At 39.4% G+C, this 18,702-nt stretch overlaps 1 protein-coding gene across 2 annotated transcripts; it reads right to left on the bottom strand.

Annotated features, from left to right (window-relative positions):
• Positions 1–1,230: 1,230 nt before the first annotated feature.
• On the bottom strand, positions 1,231–18,302 carry PLA2G15 (phospholipase A2 group XV). 2 transcript variants are annotated; one of them, XM_065662632.1, is made up of 6 exons: positions 18,048–18,302; positions 9,955–10,111; positions 8,537–8,655; positions 6,896–6,994; positions 6,226–6,450; positions 1,231–2,723 (listed from the first exon to the last, which is right to left on the bottom strand). In XM_065662632.1, exons 1-6 carry the CDS (start codon positions 18,184–18,186, stop codon positions 2,212–2,214), a joined length of 1,251 nt encoding a protein of 416 aa, XP_065518704.1. In that variant the 5' UTR covers positions 18,187–18,302; the 3' UTR covers positions 1,231–2,211. The 2 variants fall into 2 exon arrangements, with proteins under 2 accessions (XP_065518704.1, XP_065518706.1); XM_065662634.1 differs by lacking the exon at positions 18,048–18,302 and adding an exon at positions 15,256–15,323.
• Between the last annotated feature and the right edge of the window lie 400 nt (positions 18,303–18,702).

Below are 18,702 nucleotides of genomic sequence, written 5' to 3'. Positions count from 1 at the left end.
ATTCTACAAAAGTCTGGGTAATATTGATGCTGAACTGTAAGTTCCTGGGCAACTGAGGACAAGATAAACAAAAGCAAAAGGGAAAATGCAGGGGGAAAATGAAGAAAGTTAAAAACCGAAGAAGATAATCAACTTATCAATGATCCTAGTTCAAGTTGCTCTGGATTTACAAGTAATTTTTGAATCAAAACATAAAGCCTTAGTCCTACCTCCTGCACTAAAGTGTTTGCAGTCTACAATAACAGAATTTCAAGCCTGTCATTTACAATATACCATGCATTTAGTGGCAGCAAACATTTAATGCATGTTTCTAAGACAGTTAAAAACTTTACCATTTAGACAACTTCGGTTTCTTAAGTAAGAAATCCTCAATAGTTCCAATGAGTTCCTGAAACCCTTAGAACATCTTCCTTGGAGGACCTAGAATTTTGGAAGCATTCAGAATTGTGTTTTCAGAAAACTAAGCACAGTCTATCTGGGTGACTGGTTTTAAAGCAAGCAAAAGAGAATCTTTGAATGCAACTATTTCTCCAACAGGACTTCTGTAATCAAGGCTGTAAATACGATGGCCTTTAGGCTATCATTTCTGTGGAGTTCAGGGTTAGATTTCCTTTTTTTTTTTTTAATATTTAGTGAAATGGTTCTGTAAGAATTACCAGAATAGCATGTTTGTCAATTTATAGAAATACTTGACAATGATACTAAAGCTGTGTGGTTTGGTTGATACGCTGGAGGGAAGGGATGCCATCCAGAGGGGCCTTGACACATTTGAGAGGTAGAACAATGCCAATAACATGGGGTAATGAGTTTAAACTTAACCAGGGGAAGTTCAGGTTAGATACAAGGAAGAAGTTCTTTGCTATGAGGGTGGTGAGGCACTAGAACAGGTTGCCTAAAGAAGTGGTGAATGCTCCATCCCTGGCCATGTTCAAGGCCAGGCTGGACAGAGCCTTGGGCAACACAGGCTAGTGTGAGGTGTCCCTGCCCTTGGCAGGGGGGTTGGAAATACATGATGATGAGGTCCTTTTCAACCCTAACTATTTTATGATTCTATGATTTAATAAACAGCGTATCCCAGCTTCTCGAAGCAGCAACAGTGAAACTTGTGACCTCTGGGAAATGAATTTCAGTCTTAAATGTAAAGTTTCGTTTCAGCCGAATGCAATGTTGGTCAAATTACTACTTGGTCAATAAGTGGATCAGAGCCTAAGCATTTGACTGAGAACAAGGTTTATACACTTCATTCTTTATTATGCTGGCTTCCATTCCTCACCCATTTCAGGAAGTTCACTTTTCTTTTTGAACTAATGCCCACCATCCATTATCATTTCCACAACAGGAGATCAACTTTCACCCCAAAATGCAATTCTGCACCACAGGGATTGTTTGACAGCATTCAATTAGCTTTAATTTATCTACTACTCCACACAGCTAAGGCTATTGCAAGCACCAACCACTGTTCAGCTTCTTTCTCTCAATGATGAATAAAGCACAAGGTGAGAATTCCTCAGGCTCCAGATTTTATGTAATCAGGTTCTAGAAGCTCACGAGCAAACAATTTCTCTTTCTTAAAAAGAAAAATAAAATAAAGGTATTTAAGAAATTGAAGTAATTCACACATCTCTCTTCCCCAAAGTTGTAATAAAAGCAAGTCTGGATTATGACAAAGGTAGTACAGTACCAGGCAGAGGTCTTCCCTATTTTACCTAGTAGATGTGCACATTTACAAACTAAAATACTGGAAACTGTGAATGAGAATATGGAAGACCTTTTAAAAAGTTTACTGTGCTTCTCAATTGGTAGTATCATTACCTTGTTTTATGGGCATCTGAACCTCCAGCCTTTCCTAGCCCTCTCACTCCAAACCCTGCAAATACACAGTCACACAAAGGAACTCAGGCATCTGATACAATGTAGTATGTGCATGGGCTGCATGATCTCCAAGTGAAAGGCTGTATAATACTGGACACAAACACCAGAGGCACCAAAATGCTTATCTGACCAAATCCGCAGAACGTGAAAATACCATGAAGCATCATAAACACAAATCAGAGACAAACAATCATTTAGGACACCAAACAACTCTCAAACACAGCCTTAAAAAAATCCCCACAAAATAAATAATTCAAATATCTAAATACCAAGAGATTAAAAGGCATTTTCCCCATATTTAAGGGAAGGCATCACAGGTGAGGAAAATAACACAAGGTGTCACAAATCAAAAAGTAGCTTTTTCACATAGGAGATAGTAGTATCATTGGATAGCATTTGAATATGCTCATTTCCTGAAAGCTCAAATACCACCACTTTCTGTTTTTGCATGTTCACCCACTTTTGACATTGCAAGGCACTCTGTAAGTTTACTGTACCATCCCCATCGCTGTAAAAGATCTTGGGTTCTTTGTCTGGAAAACTTTCATAATGGAAGGAGTCGGGTGTTCCCACGCCAGTACCATAAAGACAGTGTATGCGCACACCAGGTGGTGTCATCTGGTAGACCAAGGGTTCAGTGTCTTGTCTCATGAGCCAGCCATCTTCAAAATTGATGTCCCTGTAGAATTTCTGGTAATCTCTAAGAGTGTAGTTAGCTGTAGGTGTTCTTACAAAGACCTTATCTGGAGGCCATGTGTAGTTGTATGGGAGCATCCAATTAGTGGAAACTGCTGACCTCTGCTGGTCTCTGATCTTGAGTGAGCTGATAACAGGTATTCTGTTGTTGTCACCTTAAAAAAAAAAAAAAGTGGAATTTCATTATACACAATGCAAAGCAAGATTCTCAACCAGCAGCAACTACTGCTACTCACAGTGATAATACGAAAAAAAGACTATTCCTTTTGCTTAGTGACAGTTTGAAAAGTTTCTTCATTTATTTAATCTTGCTATTTAACTTCTGTAAACTACCTTATAACTTAAAAATGTAAATATAAATTGATGAATGACTGACAAACCAAGAACACTGCTGCCTTTCCATCATGTTCCTTGTGAAAGACGCAAGAATTTCCTACCCGAGTAAAGGAAGAAATCAGCTTTTATTAAGCATTATTTGTACCATTTGCAAGTTTATTGTCTTACGTGCTCTTCTGGAAACCTGTTTTACAGTGATTTCAGTACCTAGATGAGGTTTTTGCTGAAAGAACAGATAAATACTACTATACATACATATAACTCATGAAGAGCCTTTATGGGCTTAACAAAATACTTAAAGTTTTGCATGTTCAAAACAAGCAGAGCAGCAGTATTTGATTCAGAATAGCCATAAAAAATACTACACGGTTTATTTAGCATTTGACACAATGTTTTACCAATTTATGTGCTCCCTTTGTAATGAAACCTATCAGAACATGCCTACCACTGAGAGAAAACGGCAGACTGTTAATAGGTACCTAAAAAAATTAACCATCATACAAGGCAACAGAAGCAAAGCAAGTGTAACTGTCTCTGCTTATATTATCAAATAACAATGCTGCACTCTATAACCTATTCAGTCTCCAGGCATAGTACTTCAGCAAAAGATATATTGGAGCTTGTTGGCTTCTGGTGGAAACCATGCAAAATTGCCAGTATCAGCATCTTCCCTTCCAGTAAGCATTTCAAGACTGCTGAAATAATTGTGTTGCTCAGAACGAATCTAGAGAGCTAGAACTTATTATCAATACAGGTCTTAAATTATCAGATACCCAAAACCCCACGCTATTGTTACATTTTACCAAGTTACTGTTATTACAGAACTAGTGTTTGACCAAAACATTTCAAGAATTTTTTTTGAGATATCAAATCCATTGTTTTCTTAGCAGTATGTTACAGAGATGGCTCTAACACATGACTACATTATAATTTCTATGTACGTTTCTTCATATTTTGACTACTGTTCTGCTTAATAAACGGCAGATAATTTGTCAGCTGAACTTTGAATTTGCCTTTATTTGGTTCCGGTGGTTTCAACACATAGTGATCCAGGTCAGCCACACCATAGAAACTGAATAACTGAAACCAAAACCGCTATTTCTGTAATAGCCCTGGAGCAGATTCTTCAGTTCCATAAGGTGGCACTGTTGCTTCAGCACGGTGTCCTAAAGCACAGTCTATAATGCCACCTTGAGGAAGACTATATGGAAACAGGGACTAGCACTAACTCAGAAACGGATAAAAGGAGACTCCAACGAGCACTGCAAGAATCAAAAAAGTCCTGAAACGTGTTTCATATTACTGTGTGGTATAAATACTGAACTGTGCACACTCACCACTAAGCTACTGAATACGACTTGGCAGTTTTCAGCAAAGAAAGCCTGAGTGTTGAATTGAACAGTGAAAGGGATGTGTACAAAATTTATTTCCAGTGGAACAACCAAACACAGAACCTGACTGTTCCAGCCTTCTCTCACAGAACTGTCACGAAGTGTGTATCAAAAACTTTACTTTTCTCTGAAGTGCACAAGTACTGTACGGCCAAGACCATGCTCAAGTCAGCAGACACAACACTCATTGACATTACAGTGAACAAAATATTAGGTCTAAGCAAGACCCTGATAGCATCTTAAGTTGACAAAAAAAAAAAAAACAAATCAACCTCCACAGTAAACTTTGGGTCTTAGCTCACTGCAGTGGGAACACCACCCTCACTTTACTGGCATGGGATTTGTAATGATTGTGTTGATCTTCCAAAGTGTACGAGTAGTAGCAGAAAGCATCACATATGATCTAGAAAAAGTAATTCCACCTGTGTACTGTTTACCACTTTGATAACACAACTGTGGATTTGACCTGAAATTACTAGCCATAATCATAGTATAAATAGGAACAGGAGCAGAAAGAATGCATTCACAGCTTGCCTTGTCTTTCCTGCAGCAATGTAGTATTTTTCTTTAAAGCAACAGTTCTTCTGCACATGAACACCCTGATAAGGCCAATTTTAAAACTCCATGTAGTTTCTAACACATGTAATCCCAGTGTTAATGCCTAATGGTGGTGATTTACTACAGATATTTGAGACAGAACTAGCCTAAAAAGTGTACATTTTGATGTTCTGCCCATTTAACTTTCCTATATGATTCATTATGATTCTCATTTAACTATTCATTATGCATTCGTATAACTAATCACTTTGGATGAGATGCATTATAAAGGATAAAAGATGTGATATAAGAAAGTTTGATCCAACAGAAATCTGGGACTGTGGAATTTTACATAATTGTGAAATTTTATGAAGGTGATACTAGCGTTGCTCACTTCCTGCCTTTTCTGTAGCATGCAAACTTGTTAGATGAAGCCTGTGGGAAAAGGGAATTTTTACATAGCAATAGACTTAACAGTGTATAACTCAATACAAACATCCAGTTCAAGTTCTCTAATTATTAACTGAGCTGTGCACTACTATTCAGAATCAAATGCCTTCGCTAAGCAAAGCATTCTTTGATCTCTGCATGCATGGCTGGCACTTGCTGTGTGTTCTGCATTTTGATGAAGTCCAGTTTTGGATGTCAGCTTTGTTGAAGAAGATAGTAACATCCAAAGCTAATAAGTTGAAAACAAACTAAAAAAAAAAAAAAAAATCAAGCCAGAAACATCATGTAGAATATGTCAAAGCATCATGGTATCACACGACGGAATAAAATGCTTTTTCTGTCAGTTATTAGCAGCTATTTATTGACACATATTATGCTACTTTATTCAATTTTGTTTAGACTTGGGCCTATCCAGTATGCTAAACACAAGATGTCAAAGATTCACTTTTCTTATCTGTAGAGTTATAATTTTGGATGCACATTTGTGCGGCAGACGTCACTTCATCATCATGTCTGCAAGTTTTCCTTAATGTTAACCTGAAGCAGCCATGTCATCTTTAATCAAAGGAAACTACTGAATGCTCTGGGCTCCTTGTTAGCTTTGCAATACTGAACAGGCTGGAGGCAGAAGTAACAGAAGTAGAAGACACCGCACTAAATAGCGGATGACACAGTGATCTGCTGAAAAGGGGTTAGGAGAAGTCAAGAAGGGATGCAGCTCCCCATTAAGGGATGCAAAAAAAAAAATTCAGTCCACTTCCATGAACATAGAGAATGACAATCTGGTCACAGGTACTGCAACATCAAGTTGCCATCACTTATGAAAAAAATTATTTTTAACTTCAGACTATCTTAACTCTCATCCTCCAGTCTTAAGAGATTAGCAGTCTAGTTAGTATCTTGTACTACTACTGACATACATTACAAACTCCCAATTACCTACCTGAAGCCAGAACACGGAGAGTTTTAGCCACTCCTCCCCATGGAGCGCCTAATGACACATAATCCTTTATGTACTTGTCTTTCCAATCTTGAGTCTGATTGTTGAGGAAGTAGAGGGTGTACATGTTACCCATACTGTGGGCAATTAAGACAACCGGACTTCCATATTGCTCATACATTAACTCTATCATCTTACGAAGAGCCACAAAATAGTCTCTGTTCTCATCTAAAATAAACATACATGGGTTACACAGGTATAATAATAAACTGTGAATGCTTAACTTAAAAAAACAAAAAACCCGAACAACTTTTAAAGAATTGTGCTTTTGATGAAAAGATGTGCAAATTCCACTGTCTGTGGAATTAATAATGCAGAGCTTAGAAATCCCAGTGGAAGAGGTGGGTGTTTTTGTGGGGATGCGGTTTGCTGGTGTGGGATTTTTTGCTGTTGATTTTTTTTTTTTAAGCAAGTCTCAAGTAGCAAGTTAGGCAAGTTGTTTAAAGCAAAATAGAAACTACACCACGAGCTTGCATCTGGGTCCAGTGATACCCAGGCCACAAGAACTAGTCAAAATTAAGTATAATTGTAAAGGAGAGAGAGGAGAAGAGACCCAGAACAGTATTTGCTGACTGGAGAGTCAAAGTTGTGTTCAAGTAATGATGTTATTTACTTGGTGCCTTTCGCCAGTCATAAGGGGCTCCTCTTACATCTTCATCACGTTTATAGCCCCAGTCTACTAAACTCTGGACCAGCATATAAAAGTAACTGCCTGTAGACAGAAGACAAAAACACAACAGTGAAAACATTAGTATTAGAAGCAGCTGTCAGACACTATTCCACAACAAAGCTCTGGAGGCATTATCTCTGATACTATATATACAGATATTAAAACTGTAGCCTTTGGCAATCTAGACAGCTGTATAGCAAACAAAATGAGTTATGCTTACTATCCCTCAAAAGAAAAAGAATATTGAAACTTTTTACTAGTTGGCTGATCTATCAAACAAATTTGGCAAAAAAATGTAGTATACACAAAAGGGATAAATTTTCTTTGGCAGATGTCTTACCCTTGAACTGTAAAGAATACATCATGGAAGTTACTATGTTAAGAGTCGTAGCTTTTGTTGATTGCAGATTAACTTCAGGTAGAGTAGATAATACACTCATAAGATTGGCCAACACCTATTCTTGGAAGCAAATGCTTACAGCATACCCCCAAGGCAAAGTTATGGCAACTACAGTAAGAATGTTTTTCTATCTATCAGGTAGCAGGCTAAGACTTAAGTGACCGAACATAATGCTTTAATAGGAAAGAAGGGAAACATCTGCATACCGGCTAATGTTAGATACTGGAAGATGTTACATATTACAAGCTTTGGCACACAGGAGTTAAGTATTACCACAGTTAAATGCATCTAGTAACAGTTTAAAAAATTAAGAGTGAAAACATCCTGTTGATCACAGTCATAACTAAGTTCTGAGCAGAGCCTCACTTGTTAGTCTTGAATACTTATCATATAACCCCTGAAGTGAACAGAGAATTTTAAATATGGGCCTGTTCTAGTTATGAGAGTTACCTAGTGAAGATCAGTAAGCACATTACTACCCCTTTGGAGACTGCTTCCTAAAAAAAAGAAATCCATGAAGTACATAAAGCTCAGTGCATTACTGATTTAAATTACTCTTCAGCCACAGCTAACAACTCACAAAAGCGAATCAGATTCAGCAATTTTCAAAAGACAATTTCTATAAAAACACTATACAAAAAAATAAAAATAAAAAAAATCCCTGCAAACACATTACTGCAAAAACTTTCTGCAGCACAAATGTAATTATGGAATTATTCTGACACTGACAAAAGACAGGGAACTAGATCTCCCAAGCCTATTAACTCATTCCTAAGGCCACAAAGGATCTTACCAGAACCAAGCTTAAATGAAGTGGTTATATTTTGGTTTTGTTTGTTAAGCTTCAGTCACAGAATTTTCTACTTAACCCATCTCATTTTCCAAAACTGTGTATTTTCAAAGTGCCTATTTGAGTTTCATGCAGAGAACTTAAATTTGGCACAAGAATAAATAACATGGAATCTTCTTGTCTCAATCTATCAAGCCAAACAACAAAGAAAATTACATAATGCAATGAAAACTCTTAGAGCCAGAGTAAGCCACATGCTACCGTACCACCGAAAACCCACCAGTTTTTCTACTTCTAGACAGAACTGTAACTTGAAATCACTTATCAGTAGCTTGTAGACACACTAGAAAAATTCTGGAAGTGACACAGCACTTCAGACACAGCTTGTACATACCAACACTTCTTTTACTTGGGTCAAGGAACTCCAAAGAAAATGTCTGCCCAAAACCTGGGACTCTGATATCCACCCCATCTGGTGGTTCTGTAATCTTACTTGTTCGATTGTATACCAGCCTGGGAGGGGAGAAAGAAAAACAAGAGAGAGAAAACACATGAAACATGTCATATTACCACATGACAACTCTCAGCTACATTGGGTCTTACATTCTGAGTGCAGTAACAAGAACTTTAAGAGCTATTACCAGGAAGAAATAAAAAGAAAAACCACAAACAGGTAGACATGATAAGAGTACTCCAGCTCTAGATAAGAGGTTATACAATATATGCAGTTACTTTGATTAGTTTAGTACTTTACATGCAGAATCTTAAGACTTCTTACAAAACTGTGTACGCAGAATTATGGCTGACCTTCAGAATGTAAGATACTTTATACAGTTCTATACTATTTCACTTTGCATCTAGCCACATAATGGAAAAAACTTGTCAGAAATGGAAAAATGTGACAGTAGAAGATAAAATACCTGTAAAACTAGATACCAGAAAAAAAAAAATCTTCAAGATAAAAATACTTCACTGCTGTTTAACTAGAACACCCACATCAGCATAAGGGAGTACTCTATTTCTTGACTAGTAATAGTTGGTACCTGATGTAATCTTAGAATCTGAACCGATACTCAAACCTGCATACATGAAAAGTCTGTAGTCTATAAGGCTTATAGCAAGACTTAAAGCAGAGGTACCGCTACATAACAGCTCAGTACATTCACATAAAATACAATGCTTTTAAATTGCACAAGCTAAGTTTTTCTTGTTTTCATAGAGTATTTATATGATTTTTACAGGAACCTTAGAGAAGCAGACTGAATGATGAAATAGTCTGGAAGCCTTAAGTTAGCCAATTTTTAAAACCAAAATTATTCTGGAGAGACTTCCAGACTGCCCTAAAAGAAACTCATGTGTCTCAGCTGCCCATGAGACTGCTCTCTAATGACATGCTGCCAGCACAAGCGCAAGCTCCCATTCCCCCTGCCTGTCCCTTTAAGTTGCTCAATGAATCTCCTTCCACTTGCCTCATCAAAATGTCAGTACTTCTCAAAACAGCAGAAACCTTTCTGCTTTAGATAAGCCTGTAGAGGCATCTGATAAATGCTCAAACCAACATCGGTTAACTAGCAGGAGAGAAAGCGGAAGAAATCACTCATGGAGAACCTCTGTTTTTCATCAGTGAACAGCTACCTTAGATGCAACAGAGCCGTATCTTCTAATGCATCCTGTCACTCCACCTGCAGAATTCCAAGCAATTTTTTTCACTGGTCTTGAATCAGAAAAGGAAGTTTTAGGCAGCCATTCTATATGAAGCATGTCAGTCTAAGGAAAGCAGATAACTGCAAACAGCAACATTTCTGGTCTTACCTGATATTATCAATCCAGCAGTCAATGATGACAGGAAGAAGCAATTCTAAATTCAGCCAGAGTGTAAAATAACTGTCTGTCTTCTTAGAGCAAAGATAGTGCACTACTGATGGTTTATCTAACTTCGCTTCCAACTGATTGCCCAAGTCTCCTGGAACTGAAAGATATAAAAAGGACACATTTTAACTTTAAGTGTATAACATTTTCCATTATAATATATACATCTTAATACTGTAGCCCTCATGGTAACATTGCCTTCAGAAATACCATAAAGCTTCATAAATGGATGAAAAAGAAAAAACATATTACATAAAAACAATATACTGCATGCACATTTTCCACAAATCGAAAATATTTTGGTTTTCAAAAAATCAGTAGCTGAGGAACTACGATGTAGAATAATCCTGTATCAACAGTTGTAACTTCAAAGAGCAGACCATGTAGTGTCAGGTCATATTAGGCCATGGGTATGAAAACAGGTGGTCTCAGATGTTATCAAAGTTATCTGTGTTTTAAAGCACAAACTCAGTCTTTCTGAAAGACTTTTTTCTTCAGAGTTTTGCAACTGCACATGCAACTCCTTCTGTTCTCTTTAAACAGCTGCCTACAAACTATCAATCTGATGGTAAAAGAAGTCAAAAGAGAGAGAGAGCAGCTCCATTTATGTTTTTTATTTTTACTTCTTCAGCTCCAACTGTGCATGTGCTACACAAAGATTTATTTGGCTAGCATGTAACTCAAATACATAGTTTCATATCTTTTCCATTCAGGTTTAGATACAACACTAGTTTCAGTCTTCATATTTTACTTTTTTTTTTTTAATACTTTATGTTAGTAATACTTGGAGGGAGGGATCTTGTTATCTGCACCTTCTCTGAAGTGCACTGCTTCGGCACTGTACTAAATGCCAGTATTCCTTTGATAAAGTTTTATTTTCCTTTATTTAATTTAAAAAAATAGATTAAGATAGGAATATCATTATTAGAACTAAGCTTTAAAAATGCTCTTCTTTCAGCAGAAAGTTTCCAGAGAAATTTCCTACATTCTCTTATGGTTAATAATTTCTTCCCTCAAGAACCAAAAAGACAAAGATACAGAGAACCTTTTCAGTTACTGAAGTATTAGAAAAAAAAAAAAAATCAGGAGTAAAGTACTTCTTAAGGGTTTCCCCCACTCCCTTTAGCTCCACAACCCCCTGCCTTTTTGGGGTGCGCATCACTTCATCCTATTTACTTGTCAATGTTTCATTTTGACGTTTTTTAATGCAAGCCTACCCACAGAGTTGCTTTTTTTCTCTCTACATCAGTAAATTATTTAATCAAAAGAGCTGAAGTGCTACAGAACACTGATTCTTAGTAATGGTTTAAGCAAAGATAATAGTTTTTAGTGGAACACTTAATTTAACTGGAAAGCTGGAGATGCTTTCAGAGAAATACTGCAGACCTGAAAAAGGACAGGACTTCAGAACATAGACCTGGACAACCACACTCTTGCAACTTTAACCACTGCAAGTTATGCCCTACCACAAAAGATACACCTCAGGATTCCCTTATTATTCCCTTCTTCCTCGTTAGGTTTGTAGTGCTTTTATATCTGCAGTCTGAAGTGAAACGTTAAAAGACCCAGTAGCTGACCACAGTTTATTTTAGGTCATACTTCAAGGACTCCTGATATATTGGAAAGCATAGTAAGGGAGATTACAGTATTGCGTCATACCCTAGAAAGAGTTTACTGCAGTTCAGTCTTGTAACCTCACAAAATGTTGTTTAGTTATTGCTTATTGAACTATAAGCCAACAGCTTGCTCCACAGTCTCATGCCTGAGCTATATCAGTGTATTTAATTAGAAAAAGAACAGAATGTAATTCTATTTATATCAATCATTCATGACTAGCCAGTTTCAACAGCAAACCTGCCAAGGACAGAACAGGTTAATTTTGTCTTTAGTTTTAATGCAAAACAAAGTAGGAGAGTGATCATTCTGTTCTATTCTGCAATCTCATTTCCTTGGGAAAAATAGAGTTCTTCCAGCGAAGACATCTTTCAAAAGACTTACACAAACAGCCACAGCACCAGATGTTTTAAGAACTTGCTGAGGTTTCCAGACAGCACTCTAATAATCATAAGCACTCCTACTGAGAGTAGAAAGACTTCACAACTGAAAAAGATTACCATCAAGATAAATGTATTGAGAAGAGTAATGAAAGCAGAAAGCTGTACAAAGTCTTACTTGAACTTAATGGAGTGATCTTAGTTAACTGCAAGTTTAACTTGGTCAAGATATCTTATTCTCAAACTTTTTGAGGACAGAGGCTTCTGCCCCAATTCAGAGTAGAAGATTAGAAACATTACATAGTAATTTTTACTCAAGGGTGGATCAGGAACAAATTGAAAAGTGATAATTTTATGTAATTCTAAACAAAAGATATGGGGCAAGTTGCACCTGTGCCAAGACAATACTGGAGTTAAAATATTAAGTCTCATGTACAGGTGTGATGCCTTCATTTACAAAGCATAAAGCAGGTCTAACAAAAAGGGACTTTTTTTTTTAGGTTTACATTTCCATACTAAGAGTGAAACTGCTAATCACTGCAATTCACAACTTCTTTTCTAAAGTATATTCTGCAAGCTGAAAAGTGCTCAGGATGAAGCTACTGGGAACAAAATGCAAATTTTGATTTTTCAGATTATGGAAAGAAACATGCAAGTTTCAGTTCTCACTCCACACAATTTAACAGTGTTAATGATTTACGTTTTGGCTGAAGAACTACTTCGTGGCTTTTTGATAAGTGACAGGTTAAAAAAGATTATACTGAAGATTAATTCTGTAGGGTAAGGACATACCTTTCTGAATTTTCTGTGATTAATTTGAAAGCAGTAATAAAAACATTTCCCTTTGCTTGCAGGCCATACACAGAAAGTATCTGTGGGCAGAGTAATCTGTAAGCAGTTTTTGTCCTCGTCTTCTCACCTACCAAGGTGTCTAAGCCTTTTTGCTAGAAACATTATAGAAAGTTCTTACGCTCTAAAGCCTCCAGACTGACCCCATAAATGCACAAAATAAACGGGCAAGTGATGCTCTGCAAAATACAACAGCACTAGTTAAAACTGGATTTCCAAGATAAGACTTCAAGCAGTACTCTTACTTCCCCAATCCACAATTGTGCAATACATGAATTGACTTCTGAACTGCAACATTTGGACATAAAATGAGATTTCATATTCAGCAGAAAAAACTGCTTCCAACAGATTTGATGATCTCTTAGTTCTAGATTCTCTTTTTTCACAAAGGCAGTAATCCCAGACAAACTCATTCTTATACATCGACAAGCCCAACTCACTTCAAATATTACAGCATCCTTTGCAGGGTTTTTTTTTCTGAACTACCCTGACAAAACTAGATCTCCTTCTGGAATGTGTTTTTGATTAAACTTTATGGAAAACACATTTCCAAGTTCCATGTGAGAGCTTATTTAGAAGAGGTTACAGACTTTTCTGAGAACTACAATACCTAGCTTTAGGATACACTGATACTCCTGCTTATCACTATCCTTAAGTCTTAATGACCGATGCACAGCTCTCAGCAGAACACAAGAAGCAAACTGCACCCTGGAAAGCAACTGGCCATAATAACACTCAGGAAATAAATAGAAAAGAACATTCAACAACAGACCCAAATAGGGGGATCTTAAATTTCATTTGAAAAAAAAAAAAAAAAAACCAAACCAAAATACTCCCTATACAACAACTAGGGAGAGGAGAAACTGTGTGGGAAAGAGGCCATCAATTGCCTTTTTACCACTTTTATTTTAAATGCAAATGCCTTTGGCTATATATCAACAGCCATATCTTTTTAACTGGTATAATTTCCTCAGATATCTGTCATCTTTTGGGTCCTATAAATTAGCCTTCCTGCAGAATGAACCAAGTTTTCTGGAAAATTAATTTTAAACTCTGACCACAGTTCTCTAAGAGTATCTCAAAGTAGCTCATAGACTCAGCTAACAGCCATGGAAAAGGCTTGTGTTTAAAATTAGGAACAAGAAAGCAAACAACACCTCACATGATACTTCTAGATACCTCAGATCACATGAGGCATAAACATTTAAATCACTCTTGACATCTAGCCAGCTGACCGCACAAACACACCTCAACTGGCAGTCAGCAGGAATTCACAGACAAACCTCTTTTGCATGTAAATCAATTATTAGCAAACTTCACTTAGATGTCTTTCTAGAAAACTTTAGCTAAGTACCTAACAAATTGTTTGCAGAAGGTATCAGAACATTGATCTAGTAAATGCATTGAGTCAGCTCTAAAAGGTTAAGAGTTCAGTGAATCCACTGCTGATCTTATAAAGACAGGTTATCAGCTCCCAAAATTGATAAGACACGAGATAGTACATAGTGATTACTGATGGACTATATGAGAAAATGAAGGAGGAAGACTAGGCACAAAATAACTTATTATTGTGAGCATTAGAAGACAACAGCGTTGGAATATTCAACCAGCTGATAAGAGAAGTGCAAAAATATTATGATTTGTGTAAACATGCAGATATCCAGAAGCACTTGCACAGAATATATAGAGCTCTATTTTTAATAGGCACTCTCAGTAGAGCAGAGGTATTAAGTAGGTTATTGAGGTTCTTAAAGGAGATTTTCCTGTATGAGTATACTGTTCTGGCTGAACAGGAAGTCTTGGATTTGTTTTTTGGGGGGGGTTTTTTATGCCTTAAGTAGCTCCTTTTTACCAAAAAACTCTTCAGAGAGGAACTCCAGGACAATCACCTTACATTTTAATGAGCATTGCATCTTTGATACCAGGCCTCCAGGAAGGACTCTGGAGGTAACGTTTTGATTTACACCTCACATTTTTTCTTCTTTAGTACCACTATTACATTAATACCCTTTGATGCTTTCTTATTTAAAGCTCAGGGAGAACTGAGGAATTGCAGTGCAGCATTCTGTGGTCAGTTACTACCCACATAGGTTTGGTCTTGCTTCCTTGGTACGTACAGACACAATCTTTGGAAATAGTAGCTCCTGCTACTAAGGCACCATATGATGATGCACACACCATCTTAGAATACAACCTAATCCAAATGGACCAGTGCTTCTCTCCACATTCCTTATGCCAGCTCCTTTGTTAAGGTAGTTCAACCTCAAAATTAATTACTTCTTCCTCAGGTTGATTTTCTCATACTTTAGCAAGAACAAGACTCCAAGAAGTGTTCAATAAGCAGTCACAGGGCAAGCTGGGGGAGCACTAATCAGCTACTAGATTGACTTAGCCATCTCACCAAACCAGTTAAGGGGCTCTCCAAGTCCCAGATCTGCTGCCATGACAACTACAGCCAATCGTTGCAGCTCATCTGTTTTCAGATTTGAGATTCCTAGAATCAGTATATTCAGTAGTACCTGGGGAACAGAACACGGTCACCCTTGTATCAGTAACTCTCCATATTTGCAAACTACTGCTCTACTTCCTCTGCCGCTACTTGCGTAAGCACAGGTTGCAACTGCCAGTGGGGTCATTAAAAAAAAAAATAAAAATGAAAGTGAGTTACCCTGGGTCTTGTGACCATCATTGCTCAAAAACATTTACAAAGTGATCATTATGTTGACAACATTCCTTTAAACAGCATTCCTTCTTTCTTTATTCCTTAAGATCGGATGCCCAACCTGCCAGGTACACAGTAAGACCAAACTTATTAACTCTACTTAAGAGCTTTAACTTTGGAACAGACCAAGAGTGAATGCTTAGATCACGAGACCACATTTGCCACCAGATAAAAGGCATATCTGAAAACTGAACCCATATGAGGAATTAAGGGTATAGATGCTAGCCTGCTAAATCAGGAGAATCAACTGTTTCCCTCTCTTATAGGGGCTCCCGCACCTACCTTATGGCTGTAGAGAGGCCTGCATACTGCAGTCTTGCATCCACCTCTCAACATCCTCTTCCATTTGTGAGCATTTCAGTGAGCTGTTTTCCTGCCCTCTCCTAAACACCTGTGTTAAACTAGCACTTAGAATGTCTCCCTAAATGATTCTCCTAAACCCTTCTACCATCCTCATCGCACTCATTCCTAAAAAGCTTATCTTGTCACATACGCAAGAAGGGTGAAGAAAAGGTCATGAAAAGTTAACTAGAATCGAGATGAGAATTTTTCATACAGAATCAGCAAGTGACCAACAGTCACTCCTTCCTCTCCTTTATTTGTTCAACCTTCACTGCCCATGTCATGTCTAACTGAAGCTAAGCTCTTAGTGCAGGTAGTTTTAAGAGAACAGACATTTCTATACATGAAAAAGCAATGGTATTTTACAATGGGAATTTACAGCAAATCACTCTCTAAGGGCACCTACTTTTTCAAACAGCTGTTTTTTGGGGGGTAGTCTGTATATATTCAGGCACATTCAATCCTCATTTTCTGGCAAGCTCAGGGTAGAGCAGCAGGCAACTTCAAGTTTTAAAACACAGATACTGATTAGAATGGGAAGAGATGCAAGTTCCGTAGCATTCAAAGAAGATTCATTGTAATGGCAAGGAAGTCTTTGTTTTAAAGCTCTCGCTGATGAGCATGTGCTCAGGCAGGCAGTGTTTACCAGAAATCTCTTAGGAAAACTAAATGTAGGTCAGCTGTGGTTTCCAAAAGCATCTTCAGGGAGCATACATACTTGCAGGAGTAAATCCAGGAGTAGTAACTCCACACTTCTATAATCAGTATCCCTTTATCCCTATTGCTTTTAAATCTTCTTTGATTCCTTCATCACTAGAGTTCAACAGCAGCTCAGTAACTATAAAACGTTATCACCTTGTCATCAAGAAGCTTGTACTGGAATAAGCACCAAAGCTTATTGCTAAGCCCCAGCACTACCGAGTGGGAAGATGGGATGAAAGATTGCTTCTAACCACCACAGGCAGAACGCACAGAACTGCGCACACTTCAATTCCAGCCTGTCTGCACAGTCTTCTGCAGTTCTATCTCCACCTCTACATCCTCCCAGTTCAGCTGTCTGTTGAGGATGGTGAGTTTGCTCATTGTGGTCCAAAGATACACAGCATCTTACAAAAGTTCCCATTTAGCATTTACACTTTCAGGTCAGAAGTTTGTAACAGTAAAAGCCAACAACAGAGCCTGAATTATTACATATAAACTGAAGAACATGTCACTGCTTAACCTTTTCCCACTATTTTCCCCATGTTCCTACTTCTCTTCCCCCTTTATCAACAAAGTTAATGGCATAAAAACATAGAGAATACACTCACAGGACTAGCTGCTGACATTAATATCACCAAATACACTTAATGTATTGGAACCCTTAAGATTTGCAATTTAGGAAGATGTTGCTAAAACATTTAAAATTTATTTACAATTTTTCTTGTCAACTCATACAAACAGCATGTAACAAGCAGTACGTAGTAACCATTATAGAAATATATGTCTACATATGCATTATAAGTTATTTTGTCTTAACAGGTGAAACCACAGGCCACTAATACATATCCATTTTGCATGCTGTGCAATGAAATAGGCCTGAGATGTTTATAAACGCTTGTGGCTTGGCTGCTAGAACACGCACTTGCTGCTCTTCCCACATCTCGTTCCAACCCCCTTGACGGAAGGGTCGTATACAGTAAAAACTCGAGAGCCGAGGGCCTGCTTGTAGCTAATGAGCTAAACAAGTGTTTACGCGAGCCTTATTTTCCCTGTACTCGCTGACAACGTAAGAAAACCCAACATTTGCAGCGCATTTGCACGCGGCCCTCAGACCCGACCCGGGCCCGCGTTTCTCGCCGCTACGGGCGCGCCAGGACGGTTACGGAACAGACGTTCCGTGCCCACCGCCGGCGCCCCGCGGTACCCGCAGCGGCGCAGGCGCTCCCTACACGGGTTCGCTCAGCGAAGCACTCCGGGCAGCCGCGGCGGCAGTCGGGCGCGCAGCGCACCCCACGGCAGTGCCTGCCGCGCTCTGCAGGCTCCCGCGCCTCCTGCTGCCTCCCACCCACGGCGCGACAGCGGGCACGGCCGCTGTGACCCGGCTCCGCGGCGCCAGACGCACGCAACCGCCGTCCCCCGGCTCTTACCCAGCACCACGGGCGGCCCCGCCCGCCGGCGGGGAGGCAGGGACCCACCGCCGGGACAGAGCAGCAGCAGGAGGAGAAGGCTGAGGAACGGGTTCCCTCCCGAGCGCGGGAGGAGCCTAGCGCCAGCCGGCGGGACCATCACCCCAGCGCATAACCCCGGGGCCGGGAGCCGGACACCGCGCTCCGCCGGAGACGCCGGAATACGGCCCCGCCGCCCGGCCCCGACAGAAAACGGCCCGGTCCGCCCTGCCGGCAGCCGGCCCCGCCCCGCAGGCGTCGCCAGCCGATTGCGGAGAATCCGAGCAGCTGAGCTCGGGCGGGGTCCGGCGGTGGGGGTGCCTGCTCGCCTCAGCAGCCCTGCTGCACCCCAGTTTCTCCCAGCTTCTGGAGTCCCCGGCTGCCACAGCCTCGGCGCAGGCCGTGAGGCAGAGCGGACAGGTAGGGCACCCCGCAGGGTGGCCCGAGACCTCTGGTCCCGTCTGGCGTTCAGTGAGGGAGGCAGCGTGCTGCGGGAGGATCGCGTTCGCCCCGCGTCGCCGCACCTACAGCTGTGTGGCTATGATGGCTTATCAAAATGAAGTAAGGAGCGTTTGCTGCAAAACTTATGCATCAAAATAGGTAGCACATAAGGGCCTTGGTCAGAATGGCTTAAGGA

Source organism: Lathamus discolor, chromosome Z (assembly GCF_037157495.1).
Source record: "Lathamus discolor isolate bLatDis1 chromosome Z, bLatDis1.hap1, whole genome shotgun sequence".
In the NCBI taxonomy this organism is placed as follows: domain Eukaryota; kingdom Metazoa; phylum Chordata; class Aves; order Psittaciformes; family Psittacidae; genus Lathamus; species Lathamus discolor.
This window is presented reverse-complemented; position numbering and strand designations above follow the sequence as displayed.

Bases quoted from the DNA above. Each gene is read 5' to 3' on its own strand.
- PLA2G15 (XM_065662632.1), bottom strand. From the start codon at position 18,186: ATGGTCCCGCCGGCTGGCGCTAGGCTCCTCCCGCGCTCGGGAGGGAAC. The intron at 8,656-9,954 runs GTAAGACCAGAA...CTCCCCTCCCAG, and splicing joins TGCTGGATTGATAATATCAG to GCTGGTATACAATCGAACAA. The intron at 6,995-8,536 runs GTATGTACAAGC...TTCTGTCTACAG, and splicing joins CCCAAGTAAAAGAAGTGTTG to GCAGTTACTTTTATATGCTG.